Source organism: Bos indicus, chromosome 23 (genome assembly GCF_029378745.1).
Source record: "Bos indicus isolate NIAB-ARS_2022 breed Sahiwal x Tharparkar chromosome 23, NIAB-ARS_B.indTharparkar_mat_pri_1.0, whole genome shotgun sequence".
Classification (NCBI taxonomy): Eukaryota; Metazoa; Chordata; class Mammalia; order Artiodactyla; family Bovidae; genus Bos; species Bos indicus.
In genome coordinates this window covers 7,569,974-7,589,536 of record NC_091782.1, presented here as the reverse complement: position 1 = coordinate 7,589,536, position 19,563 = coordinate 7,569,974, and the positions used below count along the sequence as shown (strand labels likewise).

The window sequence follows — 19,563 nt, the reverse complement described above, 5'->3', positions numbered from 1 at the left end:
CATCAGGTCTGTTTGGTGTCAGAAACTCAAGGAGGAATCCATCTTCAAGTTAATTGTCATGGCATCTCATTCATGTTTCTTAGGTTGGGGAGGGTAAATTCCTGTGTTGAAGAGTACTTTTTATTCATGGTGCTTTGAATGCTAATGGGGTCAGTAGCTCTATGGAAGAGATTGCCAATGGCAATATTTTCACAGTTATAAATGCTGGTTGCCTCATCTCGCTGTAGATGCAACATGGCTGTCTGCGTGTTGTTGCCAGTGCTAAGGTACAACATTTTCCCCCTCTGCCTTACAAAAGAATGTAAAATGTGATAGATTGATGAATAAATGGTACTGTGTGCATTCTTCTAAAATCTGTAGAATTAAAAAGAATTTTAGGTGCGGGAAAGAGGACAAAAACAAAGAGCTGAATAGAGTACAGTTATATAAATTCTTAACATCCTATGGAAAGGTGTGTTCAACTAAATAAAGATTTCATCTCTTTTATGAATATTTGGACACCATCAGAAAAGGCATGAAACATTAAAAAATGAAATAAAAAGTAGAAATCAAAAGTAATACTTGACTTTGGAGGAGAAGCTTCATTTTAGCATCTGTCAAATGTTAGTGGCTTTCTTCCTTATTTTATTTAAAATTCACATCAAACTAAGACAAGCATTGTGCACAGTTGTCAAGGTATATGTAACTAGCCCAAATAAAAATGCTTTCAATTCATGTCTTCTAGAGAAGTTTAAAGTATTCACCATAAATTGCTCAAGCCTTTCAATAAAACAGCCACAATACAGAAAAGAAAAAGAAATAATCTAGGTGAGGGAAGAAAGAAGAGTTTTATAAAATATAAGCTCTTCCTTTCTGAAGAGTATAAGCTCTTCCTTTCCAAAGAATACACTATTGGTTTAGCTCCCCAGAGTGGGACCGATGCAATCTTCTCAGAGTATTCTTTTGCTAAGGGTTACTTTTTATTCAAACTCACCAAGGAAACTTTTGTATTTACTTCTAAGGAGGAAGGACAATTACTTTAAACCCTTTGTTAGGTTCACCCTTCACTGATAGCTTAATTGGAATTTTAAGGGACTGGTGGAGAAGCCCAAGGTTAATGGAGAATTGGTGATCACCAGTGAGTGTATTGGGTTTCCTGCAAGGATTCAGCTCCTGATAATAGTGCTTCTGTCAATTACAAAAGATCGAGTTCTAAACGTACAATGTGATTTTAAGTAATATGCTAAGTAGCTAAAAGTTACTTTTATAAGAGAACTAGAAAATGTTTCAATCAATTAAGTAGGAAAGAAAATTAAACTGAACCGCAAAATTCCTTTTTAGATTCTACCCTTGGTAATTTACTTGTTGACTGTTCTGTAAGAATTTCTGAAGGTTTTTTTTTTAAGATAATGATTTAAACTCATGTCATTTATCCTGTTGGGTTTTATTTTAGCTATAATGCAAGTTCATGAGGATTTCTTCAATTATAAGACAGGGATATATAGACACATTACCAGCACAAATGAAGACTCAGAAAAATATCAAAAGTTTCGGACACATGCAGTCAAACTCACTGGGTAAGGTGATTTCTCAAAAGTCTTCATTTAATACCTCCTGAAAATAAGATTGAAAATAGATTATGTAGTGCATTTAGGTGCCAGAATTCCTTTTGGTATGAGAGGTTCTCATAAAAATTAAAAATTATAAAACCTTGACATTATTTAGTCATTATTTTAAAATCCAGTGAAAAATCAACTCATTATTTTAGGAAAGGTACCAAAGCATGTCTCTCACTTCCTTGGGAATCCATCCTAAGAAACTGTTCTAAGGCAAGGAAATAGATTATTGGAATTCTACATATGGGATGATCAAGGAAAGTGTGCAAAACCAAAGTGTGCTAGGATATGGGGAGAAGGTTTTGGATGGAATTACAAATGGTAGAGATTAAGCAGGAAGACAGGGTAAGATCTCCTTTATTCAATGTAAAATTATTTGTTTAAATCTATGTGAGAATTGTGAAAACTTGTCCTGTTTTACTTTGTTTTTCCATTCTTAATTGTTCAGTGACTTTTCAGAAAGGCAAACAGAGTAAAAAATTCCTTTATGCTGCTACTGGAACTGGGAATTCAGTGCCACTTGAATTCCATTTCCCTTCAGTTTGAAAGTCCTGTTTCTTCTAAATCTCTTTCCTATGTACGTTTCATTATCAATTTTTGTTTCCCCTAGTAATAGTCATGATTTGGAAAAATTTTTCCCACACACTGGGTGATTGAAATGATCTTTCTTATTATTCAGAGAACTCTGGGAATGGAACCTTGATGTGGACCCTTTCTTGATTGATTAGAACTGATTCTTTATTATCTCTCTCCTGCCATGCTGATCATGTTTTCTTCATTCTACTCCTAAATTTGTTCATGCTGGGGTTGAACAATATGAATGTGTTTGTATTTAATCATTCTGCACTGTTTGTATATTTTCCATATTGAGTGTGTCAATTGAAATAATGTGTTCACTTTTATAAACTCCTAAAGGATTGAGACACTTAAAAATTTATCTCACATGTGTGACAATTAGCAAGGCTAATTTTTCTAGTGAGCAAATAACTTTTGGAGATTTTGTTTATTTTTCAGAAATATGTTAGGGCCCTTGGGCATTGTTAAATGACCTGAAGCAGTAGATTTTTATTCATTTCTCTATTAGTATTTCCTGATTTGGTAATTACTATATTCAGAAAATTAATGCATCAGTGAATTAGAGAGTAATCAAATAACCCAAGTAAGTTAATGTTCCTTATCAGAGAACTTAGTGTACTTCTATGAAATACCTTACAAATTTATTGCATCAAATTCTATTTGCTATGAATTTGTCAAACACAAAGCTATCAGATTTAACTCACTTGTACTTAATGAATTTAAACTTCTATCAAATGCCCATCGCTGAGCAATAGAAGGAAGATTAATACATAGTCCTGTTCTTAAGGAGTTTAGGGAATAAAGTAGAGACATTCACAAGTGATTATAGTATAAGGTGATAAAAGTTGTGTATTTCCATATGCATGGCATTATATATATATATATATATATATATATATATATATATATATATTACATATATATATTTACACATATATGCTTATACTATTTTATATATACCACATACATGTATATATTACATATGTATTATACATATATATATTATATATTTACAGTAGGTAGATAGATAAACACTTAAATTTCTTTGCTTCTCATCATTTTATTTTATTTTTAACTGGAGGATTATCACTTTACAGTATTGTGATGGTTTCTGTCACACAGCAGCATGAATCAGCCATAGGTGTACATTTGTCTTCTCCCTCTTAAACCTCCCTCCCACCTTCCTCCCCATCCCACCCCTCCAGGCTGTCACAGTTCACCTGCTTTGGGGTCCCTGCATCATATAGCAAATTCCCATATAGCAAATGGCTATCTATTTTACATATGGTGATGCACATGTTTTAATACTACTCTCTCCAACCCTCTTCCTCCCCCACTGTGACCCTAAATCTGTTCTTTATGTCTGTGTCTCCTTTGCTGCCCTGCAAACAGGATCATCAGTTTCATCTTTCTAGATTCCATATATATGTGCTAATATACAGTATTTGTCTTTCTCTTTCTGACTTACTTCATTCTGTATAATAGGCTCTAGGTTCATCCACCTCATTAGAACCGACTCAAATATGTACCTTTTCATGGCCGAGTAGTTTCCATTGTATATATGTACCACAGCTTTTTTATCCATTCATGTGTTGATGGACATCTAGGTTGCTTCCACATCCTAGCTATTGTAAACAGTGCTGCAATAAATATTGGGTACACATGTCTTTTTCAGTTTTGGTTTCCTCAGGGTATATGTCTAGAAGTGGTATTGCTTGGTCAAATGGTTGTTTCATTCCTAGTTTTTTAAGGAATCTCCGTAGTGGCTGTATCCATTTATATTCCTATCAGCAATGCAAGGGAGTTCCCTAATCTCCGCATCCTCTCCAACAATTCTTGTTTGTAGATTTTTTCATGATATGGCCATTCTGACTGGTGTGAGCTGATAGCTCATTGTAGATTTGATTTGCCTTTCTCTAATAATGAGCAGTGTTGAGCATCTTTTCATGTGTTTAGTAGCCATCTGTACATTTTCTTGGAAAAAATGTATGTTTAGTTTTTCTGCCCTTTTTTTGATTGGGTAGTTTGTTTTTCTAGTATTGAACCACATGAGCAGCTTGTATATTTTACAGTTAATCCTTTGCCAGCTGTTTCATTTGTTATTATTTTCTCCTTTTCTGAGAGTTGTCTTTTCACCTTGATTATAGTTTCCTTCATTGTGCAAAAGTTTTTAAGTGTAATTAGGTCCCATTTGTTTATTTTGCTTTTATTTCCATTGTTCTAGGAGGTAGGTCATAGTTGATCTTGCTGTCATTTATGTCAAAGAGTGTTCTGCCTAAATTTTCCTCTAAGAGTTTTATATATTTTAGTCTTTAATCCATTTTGAGTTTATTTTTGTGTATGGTGTTATGAGGTGTTCTAATTTCATTCTTTCACGTGTAGTTCCTCAACTTTCCCAGTACCAATTATTGAAGATACTGTCTTTTCTCCATTGTATATTCTTGCCTCCTTCATCAAAGATAAGGTCCCCATAGGGCATGGATTTATCTCCAGGACTTCTGTCTTGTTCCATTGGTCTATATTTCTTTTTTTATGACAGTACCATACTGTCTTGATGACTGTCACTTTGTAGTATAGTCTGATGTCAGGCAGATTGATTTCTCCAGCTCCAATCTTCTTTCTTAAGATTGCTTTGGCTATTTGGGGTGTTTTGTGTTTCCATGCAAATTGTAAAATTATTTGTTCTAATTCTGTGAAAAATATCATTGATAGTTTGATAGGAATTGCCTATCAATTCTTTGGCACTCGGTCTTTTTTATGGTCCAACTCTCACATCAGTACATGACTACTGGAAAAACCATATCTTTGACTATACAGACCTTTGTTGGCAACCTGAATGTCTGTGCTTTGTCTCTTTAGGTAGGTTTATTCCTAAGTGTTTTATTCTTTTTGCTGTAATGGTGAATGTGATTGTTTCCTTAATTTCTCCTGATATTTCATTGTTAGTGTATAGGAGTGCAAGCAATTTCTGTGTATTAACTTTACATCCTTTGACTTTGCTATTTTCATTGATTAGTGTTAGTAATTTTCTGGTGACATCTTCAGAGTTTTCTTTGTAAAGAATCATGTCATCTGCAAACAGTGAGAGTTTTACTTCTTTTCCAATCTGGGTTCATTTTATTTCTTTTTGTTCTCTGATTGCTGTGGCTAGGACTGCTAAAACTATGTTGAATAAGAGTGGCAAGAGTGGGCATCCAGTCTTGTTCTTGATTTTAGAGGAAATGCTGTAAGTTTTTCACCATTGAGAATAATATTTGCTGTGGATTTGTCATGTATGGCCTTTATTATGTTAAGGTCGGTTACTTCTGTTCATACTTTCTGGAGACTTTTATCATAGATTGGTACTGAATTTTGTCAAAAGCTTTCTCTGCATCTATTGAGATAATCATAGGGTTTTTATCTTTCAGTTTGTTAATATAGTGTCTCAAATCAATTGATTTGCATATATTAAAGAACCCTTACATCCCTGGGATAAAACCAACTTGGTAATGATTCATGATCTTTTTAATGTGCTGTTGAATTCTGTTTGCTAGAATTTTGTTGAAAATTTTTGCATCTATGTACATCAGTGATATTGGCCTATAATTTTCTTTTCTTGTGGCATATTTGTCTGGTTTTGGCATTAGTGTGCTACTGATCTCATAGAGTGAGTTTGGGAGTTTTCCTCCCTCTGCAATTTTCTGGAAGAGTTTGAGTAGGATAGGTGTTAGCTCTTTAAACTTTTGTTGGAATTCACCTTTGAAGGTCTCTGGGTTTTTGTTTACTGGAAGATTTTTTTTTAATTATTATAGTTTTGATTTCTGTGTCTGTAATTGACCTATTCATATTTTCTATTTTATCCTGGTTCAGTTTTGGAAGGCTATACTTTTCTAAGAATTTGCCGATTTTTTTCCAGGTTGTCCATATTATTGGGATATAGTCTCTCATAGTAGGATCTTACGATCCTTTGTATTTCTGTGTTGTCTGTTATAACTCCTCCTTTTTCACTTCTAATTTTATTAATTTGACTCTTCTCCCTTTTTTTTTTGATGAGTCTGGCTAACAATATGTCAATTATGATTATTATGTAGTGTCTTTCTTTTTTTCATAACTGTCTTTATTTTAAAGTCTATTTTATCTGATATGAGTATTGCTACTCATGCTTCCTTTTGATTTCTATTTGCATGGTATAGCTTTTTCCAGCCCCTTACTCTCTGTCTGTATGTCTCCTTAGGTCTCAGGTGGGTCTTTTGTAGTCAGCATACATAGGGCTCTTCTTTTTGTATCCATTCAGCCAATCTGTGTCTTTTGGGTGGAACATTTAGCCCATTTACATTTAAGATAATTATTGATAAGTATCATCCTGTTACCATTTACTTTATTGTTTTGGATTTGTTTTTATAGGCCTTTCTTTTTATGTTTCTTGTCTAGAGAAGTTCCTTTAGCATTTATTGAAGAACTGGTTTGGTGGTGCTGAATTCTCTTAACTTTAGTCTTTAAAACTTTTGATTTCTCCTTCAAATCTAAATGAGGTCCCTGATGAATAAAATAATCTTGGTTGTAGTTTTTTCCCCTTTCATCACTTTACATATATCTTGCCATTCCTTTCTGGCCTGCACAGTTTCTGTTGAAGGTCAGCTGTTGGCCTTATGGGGGTCCTCTTGTATGTTATTTGTTGATTTTCCCTTGCTGCTTTTAATATTTGTTCTTGTGTTCAGTTTTCATTAGTTTGATTCATATGTGTCTTGGTGTTTCTCCTTGGATTTATCCTGTATGGGACTCTGGGCTTCCTGAACTTGGGTGGCTATTTCCTTTCCCATTTCAGGGAAACCTTCAATTATATTCTCTTCAAATATTTTCTCATGCCCTTTCCTTTTGTCTTCTTCTTCTAGGACACCTATGATTTGAATGTTGGGATGCTTAATGTTCTTCCAGAGGTCTCTGAGGCGGTCCTCATTTCTTTTTATTCTATTTTCTACTCTGCTTCAGGTATTTCCACCATTTTATCTTCCAGCTTACTTATCCATTCTTCTGCCTCCGTTACTCTACTGTTGGTTCCCTCCAGGATATTTTCATGCTCAGTTATTTCATTGTTCATTGTTGATTATTTTTTAATTCTTCTAGTCCTTGTTAGACATTTCTTGCTGCTTCTTGAACACACCTCCAGTCTACTTATCTGTGCCTCCATTGTGCTTTCAAGATTTTAAATCATCTTTCTATCATTATTTTAAATTCTCTTTCAGGTGGACTACCTATTTCTGCCTCGCTTGTTTTGTCTTGTAGCTTTGTACCATATTCCTTCATCTGCTGTGTATTTCTCTGTCTTTTCATTTGGTTTAATTTATTGAGTTTGGGGTCTCCTTTCTGCAGGCTGGAAGGTTGTAGTTCCTCTTAACTGTGGAGTCTATTCCCCATGGGTAGGTTGGGACCAGTGTCTTGTGAAGGTTTCCTGGTTGGAGGGACTTGTGCCTGTGTCCTGGTGGATGGAGCTGGATCTTGTCTTTCTGGAGGGCAGTGCTGTGTCCAGTAGTGTGTTTTGGGGTATCTGTGAGTTCACAATGGATTTGGGCAGACTGTCTGTTGATGTGCAGAGTTGTGCTCACGTTTTGCTGAAGGATTGGTATGGGGCATCCTGAACTGTAGCTTGCTGGCTCTTGGGTGGTGCTTGGTCTGTGTTGAGCTGGAGGACTTTGGGTGGGCTCTTGTCTATTAATGTTCCATGGTGAGGAGTTCTCTGAAGGTGCAAAGTCTTAGTTTAAATCTCCTGCCTCTGGGATTCAGACCTGACTTCTTACAATAGCATCAAGACTTCTCAAGCCATATAGCACAAAAGACAAAGCCTCTAGATTTATAGTGAAATGGCTCTCAACAGCCAAGAACACCCAAGAGATTCATGGACTCATTCCAAGGATGTTGGTTTGCCTTTCTGGATGTCTGGGGTCCTCTGCCAGTGTTCAGAAGATGTTTTGTGTTAATTGTTACACCTGAGGTGCTCTGTCTCCTCACAGCCACTGCTCCATTAGGAAGCTTTGTCTGGCTGACAGATTTCATATAAGGACTCTCATTTCAAAAGTACTCTGAAGCATAGCATTAGACATGCTCACAGCCCTCATGGTAATCCTCTTCTGGTTGGTACTTTTTCCCCCTTTTTTTCCTCCTAGATCTTCTTGTCCACTTCACTCCTCACTATTTTAGTTTACTCTTCTTTCTTTCCTTACCATGAAAGGATTTAATTGAATTAAAAATGCCAGATATTTTGAAACATGGCTTATTTTATATGCCAATAATAATAATAAGAAGAAAGAAATGTTACTAATTAAACTAAGCAACTCCATTGATTATTCGATGGATTTCAACTTAGAGATGTTAAAATGTGGGGTGAAAGTGTGTCATACAGTGAAGAATATGATAATTAAGACTTTCATTGTGGCCAGTGGTCTCTGTGTTACGGTCCTGTATATGAGGGACAGCTCATCCTGTGTCTTTGTCCACCAAAACTTGTGAACTTTCTTTAAACCCTCATTTGGAAGTATAAAGTAGTACCTTAAAGGCATTTACTTTTGCATATGATTCCAGGCTTTACCACTAAAACTCAAATGAAAAAAAAGTAGCAGCTAGATATTTTAGAAAGTTACGGGAAGTTATGTGGATAAGTCATTGTCATCCCTGCTTGTGGGACAGGATTTTACTGAGGAATAATCTCTCTGTTACAAAGGGAATAATAAAAATTATTTTAGGACATATTTTTGCCATTGTTCAATAATGCTTTATGTGAAAGTTTATTTATTCAGCAAATATTTTATTGGGTACTTCTATGTTCCAGGTGTGTTGTCAAGAAACTAAGGATATATCAGGAAACAAAATAGACACAGGGTCTTCATCAAATTTATATTCTATGAATTGATGTATGGCTGTTAGGCAAATACAATTGTGTTTATGAAAGGCCAGAATTTTTATGCCAAAGTTTGTGTGTTTGTGTGTCTGGGGTCAAAAGTATCAAATTTTTAGCATATAAAAATTGACTCAGAGAGAAAAGGCAAACAATTGGAAGGTGGAAGCCAAAAGGAAAGCAAACATTAAGAAAGTCCAAGAAAAACATGAAAAAATAACAAAGATGTTTCAAGTAGATTGTGAATGAGGATTGCAGTTTTTTTAATTAAATTAAACAACCCCAAATACATTAATTTTGGGGGGCTCCAAAATCACTGCAGATGGTTACTGCAGCCATGAGGCAGGAGGAGAAGGGGACGACAGAGGATGAGTTGGCTGGATGGCATCACTGACTCGATGGACATGAGTTTGAGTGAATTCGGGGAGTTGGTGATGCACAGGGAGGCCTGGTGTGCTGTGATTCATGGGGTTGCAAAGAGTCGGACATGACTGAGTGACTGAACTGACTGACTGAAATACATTAAAATGTTGCAAAGTGATAGAAATTGGGCATATTTCCAAAAAATGACTGTGAAGGCATTTGGCTTGAGTAAATTATTGAAAATCAAAGTCAGAGATTTCTGTAAGCTTGATGCAAATCCATAATGTTACTTAAAATTGGACACAGAATGAGTCGTTTCTCTTTTTTACATATTCAACAAACATTAAAAGAAAGCCCATCTTCTTCACCATGTTGTGCTCGGTATCAGATATGAAAAGAAAAATGAAAACAAAAACAAAAACACACAGCCTTTGCCCTCACAGTGCAGCTATATAGTAACCAAAAACACTCAAAAATGCGAAGTTTTGATACATTTAACAAGACAGGGTGGAAAGTGTTAACATTTATTACAATATCTGATCTAGATTTGAAGATCTGAGAAAGACCCTCGAGGAAAAAAAAGTAGGAGATAAGATTTATGAGTTGTTTAGTAGCAGGCAAAGGGATTAGCTTGTGTAAAGTCCTTGTGGTCAGAAGGATACAAAGTAGTACATGAACACAAAGAAAGTTGTGTTTGCTGAATCTTGGAAGGCAAGGACTTGTAGGCTAGTGTAGAGAATTTAGTCAAAGATACTAAGTATTCCATTAAGGACCTTAAGAGCAAAGGGAAGTCATTGAAGATTTAAATATGAAAGTGGTATGATCTTTGTATTTTTAAAAAATATTGCATTGTTAAAGCAATAAATATAAAGAATGTGATACAAAAGGCAAATGGTGATAATCACATTAAAAAAAAAAGTCTGGACTTAGATGGTGAAAGAGTTGAGAAAATAAGGGTGAGTCAAAAAAGATTTCAAGAGAAAAGCTGGAAGATAGGATATGGATTTAATATTGAAATGGATGATAAAATGGAGACATGGTGTTCCCTACTGGGCATGTCTTTGAGACATAAAAATGCAGATAGATGTCAGAGAAGACAGGTAGATATACGGATCTCGAGGTCATAGTAGAGGCAAGGGTTGAAGATGGATGGTGCTGAACAGAATAAGGAAAGCAAAAAAAGCAAGACAGACCGAGGGTAAGGGACGGGAAAAAGCTAATATTCATAACTGGCTAGAAAATGATGAGTCTGCAAAGAAGGAGTAGAAACCAGTGAGGGTATTTTAAAAAGTGGTTATTGTAAGATCTGGAGAAAACTGGAAAACTGTAAGCTTGGGATCCAGAGTATGTGAAGACATCTGTCTTAGAGAAAGACTGAGTGACGAGTCTATTATATCATCAGAGAAGGAATAAAGGAGGTTAAATGAAACTTCTGACATGAAAAGTAGTGGTAAGTTGAGGAAAATTCCTATCAGATTGCTTTTATTTTTCTAACCTCCAGGAATTAGGAGGTGAGGTTAACTGTAGAGGGAAGAGGTGGTGGGAGGATGAATGATCAGAAATTTGAGAATAGAGGTGGTTTGCAATGGTCCTCTGGATATTTAGGTGAGGGAGTTGCCCCAGGAACCAATAGGAATTGCCTTACGTTACTGATGGTACCGTCTGCCCTCATGTATATGATCTCTGCAGCTATAATCAGCACTTTGGTGGATGCAAAGAGAAATGAGTTCATTTAAGACAGACAGTTCTCCATATGGGTGCAGTGAGGCATCGGAAAAGCAAGGGGTTTAGGATATGAGTAAGATGGCAGAAAACTTGATGAGTCTGATGAAAAGAAAGCATTGATGGATTCAAAGAAAATAGTAAAATCACTGGACTAGAGACCATGATGATTCTAATCTCTGTGATTTTTATGATTCTCTAACTTATTTTTCTTACCTTTTAGAGCTTTAATGTTTTATTTTTATTGTTTATGAGAAAAAAGTAATCATGTAATAATGAGGCAATATTTTACAGATTATGAACATCGTGGTAGAATGGACTAAGCCATAATTTTATTTGTTAGCACCTAATTATCTTGGAATACTCAATGTCTTTTAGGTCCTAAACACTTGATTTCTGCCTATCTGTCTTATATATTTATTTATCTATTCATCTATCCATTTAAAGATAATTAATCCAAAGAGACTATGAAAGTAATGCTTCACTTTGTAATAACTTACAATGAAAGAGAATGTAAGAAAAGAATATATATATGTATACCTCATTTTACTAATACCACATTATTAAATCAACTATATTTCAACTATATTTCATTAAAAAAGTAAAAATAATGCTTCAGAGTTAAGTTTCTAATATAATTTCCTCATATTTTCTAAACATACATACAGAAAGGATTCCAGGAACACAAATCACTATTAAGTGCAACTGCACCATTTTTATGTAGTTTTATTAGGGTCACCCATTGTTTTTCCCCATTCATTTTTTTCCCCTTCTTCCTTTCTAAATAATAACTGAATGGTAAACCTGAAATTTCATGCTATGTTATGTTTAACCCCTGGCAAATTGTTACATTCTGAGCAGATGTTTTAATTAGAGGTTTTTAATGAATGGCGAAGCCTAAGACAGATCCATGAACACTTACTTAGAAAATGAAAATAAATATGTGGTAATTAGTATAGGCAACGCAAAAACATTGAGTTTGGGTCTTCGGGCATCTTTAATGGCAAAGTACTTAGTTCTTTCTTTTTGGGAGGGGGGCTAGAGAGTGCACTGCTTTGAATAACAGAAGCTGCTGCAATAAACAGACTCAAAATACTTGATAATTCAAATACATTTATAGAAGCATATTATTCATTTAATAGTTCAAGATCTGAGGTCTTAAATTAGGGGTGGCTTTCCCCTATATGGTTTCAGGGACCCAAGCTTTTTCTACTTCATTGCTCTGCCATTTTTTAGGGTCACGTGTTTTCATTTTATTCTGCATCTGGGAAATAGGAAGAGCATGAGGAGGACTTTTTAAATTCACTTCTTTTAAAGCCTTGACTCAGAAATGACCTTTCTAGTCCATTCATGTCTGTTTGGCTAAAGCTCATTGATACGACTCTACCCAGCTGGAGTCAGCTGAGAAGTATAAAAGTTTTGTCAGTAACATTATAATATCAGAACAAATAAAGGTATATCTTCAAGTAGAATTCCAAATTTGCATAAACTTAAAAAAAGTAAAACACAGAAACACAAATTTCAGTTTGTAGAGAGCTGACTCGATCTGCATCTCCTAGGCCCTCAGTGATTATGTGCTCTGCTTTTAGAGAATCTTATCGGGAAATTCTAATAATTACTGCTCTATAAGATTAAACCAATTAATAAATACATTTGATTAATATAACAACTATATTTATAATTGCTGAAGTAGCACTGACACACAATCCTCCTGTTCAAAAAGGCTTATAAAATGGAATTATCATTCCACTTTATTAGAAATAAGAGTCTGAAAATGTTTTAGAAAACTTTTTACATTTTCCAAAATATCTGTTTTAATAGTACTATCAGTTCAGTTCAGTTCAGCCACTCAGTTGTGTCCAACTTTTTGCAACCACATGAATTGCACCATGCCAGGCCTCCCTGTCCATCACCGACTCGTGGAGGTCACTCAAACTCATGTCCATCGAGTTGGTGATGCCATCCAGCCATCTCATCCTCTGTTGTCCCTTTCTCCTCCTGTCCCAATCCCTCCCAGTATCAGAGTCTTTTCCAATGAGTCAACTCTTCGCATGAGGTGGCCAAAGTAATGGAGTTTCAGCTTTAGCATCATTCCTTCCAAAGAACACCCAGGACTGATCTCCTTTAGGATGGACTGGTTGGATCTCCTTGCAGTCCAAGGGACTCTCAAGAGTCTTCTCCAACACCACAGTTCAAAAGCATCAATTCTTCGGCGCTCAGCTTTCTTCACAGTCCAACTCTCACGTCCATACATGACCACTGGAAAAACCATAGCCTTGACTAGATGGACCTTTGTTGGTAAAGTAATGTCTCTGCTCTTCAATATGATATCTAGGTTGGTCAGAACTTTCCTTTCAAGGAGTAAGCGTCTTTTAATTTCATGGCTGCAATCACCACCTGCAGTGATTTTTCAGTCCCCAAAAAGAAAGTCTGACACTGTTTCCACTGTTTCCCTATCTATTTCCCATGAAGTGATGGGACCAGATGCCATAATCTTCCTTTTCTGAATATTGAGCTTTAAGCCAACTTTTTCACTCTCCACTTTCACTTTCACTTTCATCAAGATGGTTTTTAGTTCCTCTTCACTTTCTGCCATAAGGGTGGTGTCATCTGCATATCTGAGGTTATTGATATTTCTCCCGGCAATCTTGGTTCCAGCTTGTGCTTCTTCCAGTCCAGCATTTCTCATGATGTACTCTGCATGTAAGTTAAATAAGCAGGGTGACAATATACAGTCTTGACGTACTCCTTTTCCTATTTGGAACCAGTCTGTTGTTCCATGTCCAGTTCTAACTGTTGCTTCCTGACCTGCATATAGGTTTCTCAAGAGGCAGGTCAGGTGGTCTGGTATTCCCATCTCTTTCAGAATTTTCCACAGTTTATTGTGATCCACACAGTCAAAAGCTTTGGCATAGTCAATAAACCAGAAATAGATGTTTCTCTGGAACTCTCTTGCTTTTTCCATGATCCAGCGGATGTTGGCAATTTGATCTCTGGTATCTCTGCCTTTTCTAAAAGCAGCTTGAACATCTGGAAGTTCACAGTTCACGTATTGCTGAAGCCTGGCTTGGAGAATTTTGAGCATTACTTTACTAGTGTGTGAGATGAGTGCAATTGTGCAGTAGTTTGAGTATTCTTTGGCATTGCCTTTCTTTGGGATTGGAATGAAACCTGACCTTTTCCAGTCCTGTGGCCACTGCTGAGTTTTCCAGATTTGCTGGCATATTGAATGCAGCACTCTCACAGCATCATCTTTCAGGATTTGAAAGAGCTCAACTCTTTCAAATGGAGGTATTCCTCCATTTGATGGAGGAATTCCATCACCTCCACTAGCTTTGTTCGTAGTGATGCTTTCTAAGGCCCACTTGACTTTGTATTCCAGGATGTCTGGCTCTAGGTGAGTGATCACACCATCATGATTATCTGGATCATGAAGATCTTTTTTGTACAGTTTTTCTGTGTATTTTTTGCCACCTCTTCTTAATATCTTCTGCTTCTGTTAGGTCCATACCATTTCTGTCCTTTATCGAGCCCATCTTTGCATGAAATGTTCCCTTGGTATCTCTAATTTTCTTGAAGAGATCTCTAGTATTTCCCATTCTGTTGTTTTCCTCTATTTCTTTGCATTGATTTCTAAGGAAGGCTTTCTTATCTCTCCTTGCTATTCTTTGGAACTCTGTATTCAGATGCTTATATCTTTCCTTTTCTTCTTTGCTTTTCATTTATCTTCTTTTCACAGCTATTTGTAAGGTCTCCCCAGACAGCCATTTTGCTTTTTTGTATTTCTTTTCCATGGGGATGGTCTTGATCCCTGTCTCCTGTACAATGTCACAAACCTCAGTCCATAGTTCATCAGGCACTCTATCAGATCTAGTCCCTTAAATCTATTTCTCACTTTCACTGTATAATCATAAGGGATTTGATTTAGGTCCTACCTGAATGGTCTAGTGGTTTTCCCTACTTTCTTCAATTTAAGTCTGAATTTGGCAATAAGGAGTTCATGATCTGAGTCACAGTCAGCTCCCGGTCTTGTTTTTGCTGACTCTATAGAGTTGCTCCATCTTTGGCTGCAAAGAATATAGTCAATCTGATATCAGTGTTGACCATCTGGTGATATCCACGTGTAGAGTCTTCTCTTTTGTTGTTGGACGAGGGTGTTTGCTATGACCAGTGCGTTCTCTTGGCAAAACTCTATTAGCCTTTGCCCTGCTTCATTCTGTATTCCAAGGCCAACTTTGCCTATTACCCCAGGTGTTTCTTGACTTCCTACCTTTGCATTCCAGTCCCCTATAATGAAAAGGACATCTTTTTTGGGTGTTAGTACTAAAAGGTCTTGTAGGTCTTCATAGAACCTTTCAACTTCAGCTGCTTCAGCATTACTGGTTGGGGCATAGACTTGGATTACTGTGATATTGAATGGTTTGCCTTGGAAACGAACAGAGATCATTCTGTCGTTTTTGAGATTGAATCCAAGTACTGTATTTCGGACTCTTTTGTTGACCATGATGGCTACTCCATTTATTCTAAGGGATTCCTGCCCACAGTAGTAGATATAATGGTCATCTGAGTTAAATTCACCCATTCCAGTCCATTTGAGTTCGCTGATTTCTAGAATGTCAACGTTCACTCTTGCCATCTCCTGTTTGACCACTTCTAATTTGCCTTGATTCATGGACCTAACATTCCAGATTCCTATGGACTATCGGTCTTTACAGCATCAGACCTTGCTTCTATCACCAGTCACATCCACAACTGGGTATTGTGTTTGCTTTGGCTCCATCCCTCCATTTTTTCTGGAATTATTTCTCCACTGATCTCAAGTAGCATATTGGGCATATACCAACCTGGGGAGTTCCTCTTTCAGTATCCTATCATTTTTCCTTTTCATGCTGTTCATGGGGTTTGGTTATATATAAATGTTAACTATATTTATCTATATTGTTATTTCCATCTATCTATTATTCATCTATTATCTATCAAAGAAGGTCCAATGTCAAGATTCACTCAGTGTATTTTTACCACATATGTTTTCTCAAGGAATTGTTCTAATTTTTGTTTTACAAAAAATTCCATTAGGGTAAAAATAGATGTATCCCTTTTTCCTATATAAACTTATATTCTCCTTTGCTTTGATCACACACCTTTACTCTATATGTAAAGACTTTTTCCTAATTTTTCAGCAAGAAACTTATTTTGAGTATGTAATATATGTCAAGTACTGTGCTAGGCATTAAGAATACAAACAGCAAAAATATCCTGCTCTGCTCCTGTTTTCAAGCAGGTGGGGAGAGAGAAACAGGAGGTTCAGAGAAGGCAATGGGGAGACAGAGAGGGAGAGAGGAGCAAGCAGTGCTGACCACACACAATGTCTCGAGTGTGGAGATGCAAACACAACAGGAATTTAAACTGAGTCGTGAGGGCGTGCATCATATAGGCAGGCACAGGACTCCACTTCTGGTGCCAGAGAAAACTCCAGGGAAGAGGAAACCTGCTGTGGAGGTGAGCAGAGCAGCAAGGAATTACTAGAGCTACGTGGAAAGAGAAGATTAAAAGTGAGCAGAAAACGGACAATCTCACAGTAAGAGAGAATATGATCCACTTAAGGCACTGGAAGTATTAAATAGGTAGCGAGTAGAGCAAGGGGGAATCTAGTGACAACCGAGACTAAAAGGCAGCCTAATCCTGGAGCATTCTTCTAGTAATGATAATTTACTTACCTATTCGGGGGCCTCACCTGGTCTGAGTGCTTCGGCACCTTTGGGTTTGCCTCCCTGTCCTCCATCGACTCTGCAGGAAGTTGTATGTCTTTGCAGCAACATTGTTTGGTTTTCAGTGAAAGTTCCAAGTGCCCAGGTGGTTTTTCTCCTCCCCCTGTTCTGTGATGTTCAGTTTAACTCAGTTCAGCCTGTTTCTGGGTCATTGTACTTTGAGATGCAGGTGTATCTGAGAGCAGAAATTGTCACCAAAGAATAGAAATGGGATTTCAATAAACGAGATCCACTGTTCAGTTTCTGCGATAAAGCAAGTAGTGCAAACTGAGTAGCATTCAAAACGAAAAAGACTCTTTCTTCCCCTGACACACGGTGGCAGGCCTGAGCTCTGGGAAGTTATGTTCATACAGTCGCCTGGTCTTGAACTGTTTCCAGTCCGGTAGTGGAGACAGCCCTGTAAACACACGGTATGAGAGGAGGTGAGCTCAGGGTATTTCTACTCCGCCGTTTTGGCTGATCTCCAGCAATTAAAACAAACAACCCGTATAATGTAACTGCATTGAAATGTAAGTGGTTTTGAAATGGATGGAATCAAAGTGCTTGAAAGCCTGGGCATGGGGGCAATCTTCACCAAAGAGTGTGCAGGTGAGGACTAGAGTAGGAAGTGACCCTAGAATAAAGGTCACTAGCATTCTTGTCCTTTATTCATTTTTCTAGCAGAGACTTCAATTTTAAAATCTTGATGGGTATGAGCTCATAATGTATTGGGAACTTGACTTTTTTATACGATTGACTAAATTCCAGTTTATTTTTGGCTTCATAAATTTACTTTTAATGCCTTTGACCTGGACAATGCTTTAACTTTTATTCTAGAGTTTCAAACTTCTATTTCTAAGGTAATTGAGTCAAAGATCTACCTGGAAGATATTTGGGTGAATGATGTGTGGTGATAATCTAATTTTTTTCTCTAAACTCTAAACTAAAAGCAACAAGGCCACATAATAAATAATCTATTCCTTCTTTACCCTTTGAAGTGCATTTTTATAGCTTATTAAATTATTACATACATTTATTATGGTTTGAGTCGGGGTGTTCTATTCAAAAGACATGCCATTGTTCAGTTTCCTACAGCTTTATTTTACTATCATGTTGTTTCAAATTGCTATATTGCTCTCATTTTTCAATATTTATCTAGTTATTTTCAAGTTTATTTATCTAATGATATTAAAACAAACAAAAAAAGTACTCAGAGCAACTTAAATTGGAACTTGTATGTTTTATTTATAAATAACATAACATAAACTTTCTTACTTTAAAGGCTATTAAGTCCCTTGCATTTATTTTTCTTTAGAGAAATGCTATTTTTTAAAGATTTTGTTTTTATAAAACTTTTTTTCTCTTCACTATACCCTAAGCTTTTTATATCTTTCTTAAACACAATTTTTAAAGATGAAGTAGGTTATTTGACTGCTAAATTATTTTATTTTACTTTTATTACTGTATTGAAATATTCCAATTGTAAATAGTATTAAAAATAAAAGAAGTATTAGAATGATAATTTGATTAAATTGATTAGATAACTTGCTACTTTTCAAACTTAAAATATTTTATCCATCTAAGATCTGTAAAGGACCCTGGATTTTATTTTCCCAATAACCTAATATAAAAAAAGAGGGCATAGCAATAGAGATTTTCCAGAGATTACATGCTAGTTAGTTGCAGACCCAATATTCAGCTGAAACCAGTTCAATACTAATCTTGTTTAGTAAATCATTGGACTGACATTAGAGAATCTATATCAAAGCTATTGCTATAATTTACTTAGATGTTTATTCTTTTGTAAGCTAGGGATAAAAGGATGTTTATGAGGAATAAATGGGATTATGCATACACAGTACTCATATGCTGGATATATGGGAACATTCAATAAATGTTTACTGTTATTAGTAATAATATCAACAGTGGGGATCGATTGGGCCGTATTTGTAATTAGATATATAATTCAACAACTTTTTTTAAGTTTTAAAGTTTTTTTTTAAATGTAGACCATTTTTATAGTCTGTATTGAATCTGTTATGTTGTTGCTTCTGTTGTTTTTGTCTTGGTGCTTTGCTGTGAAGTATGCGGGATCTTAGCTGCCTGGAGTGAAGTGAACTGAAAGTCGCTCAGTCGTGTCGTGTCCTACTCTTTGTGATGCATGGACTATACATTCTCCAGGCTGAATACTGAAGTGGGTAGACGTTCCCTTCTCCAGGGGCCCTTCCTAACCCAGGGATCGCACCCAGGTCTCCCACATTGCAGCTAGTTGGTAAAGAATCCGCCTGCAATGTGGGAGACCTGGGTGCGATCCCTGGGTTGGGAAGAGCCCCTGGAGAAGGGAAAGGCTACCCACTCCAGTATTCTGGCCTGGAGAATTCCACGGACTGTACAGTCCATAGGGTCACAAAGAGTCAGACACGACTGAGCGACTTACCTCCCTGATCAGGGATCAAGCCCTCAGCTCCTGAACTGGAGGGCAAAGTCTTAACCACTGGACTGCCAGGGAAATCCCAAAAACCTTTTAAAATTTACTGAATTCCCCCCCCCCCCCCCAATATGCAACATTTTGAAGAGGTTAATAATTGTAAATGACATTCTCAAATTTGCAATGTTATTCAGATTCTTTCCTTGTGAATGAAAGTTGAACTTCTAATCTGAGAAAATGGAACTGATGAAATGGAAAATAAAA

At 36.4% G+C, this 19,563-nt stretch overlaps 1 protein-coding gene across 1 annotated transcript in view; it reads left to right on the top strand.

Annotated features, from left to right (window-relative positions):
• The window catches only part of TINAG (tubulointerstitial nephritis antigen), a 106,433-nt gene that overhangs the window by 50,046 nt on the left and 36,824 nt on the right, over positions 1 to 19,563 (top strand). The window contains exon 9 of the mRNA XM_070777770.1: positions 1,433 to 1,556. Coding sequence (XP_070633871.1) covers positions 1,433 to 1,556 — 124 coding nt within the window. The remainder of the gene's footprint in view (positions 1 to 1,432; positions 1,557 to 19,563) is intronic.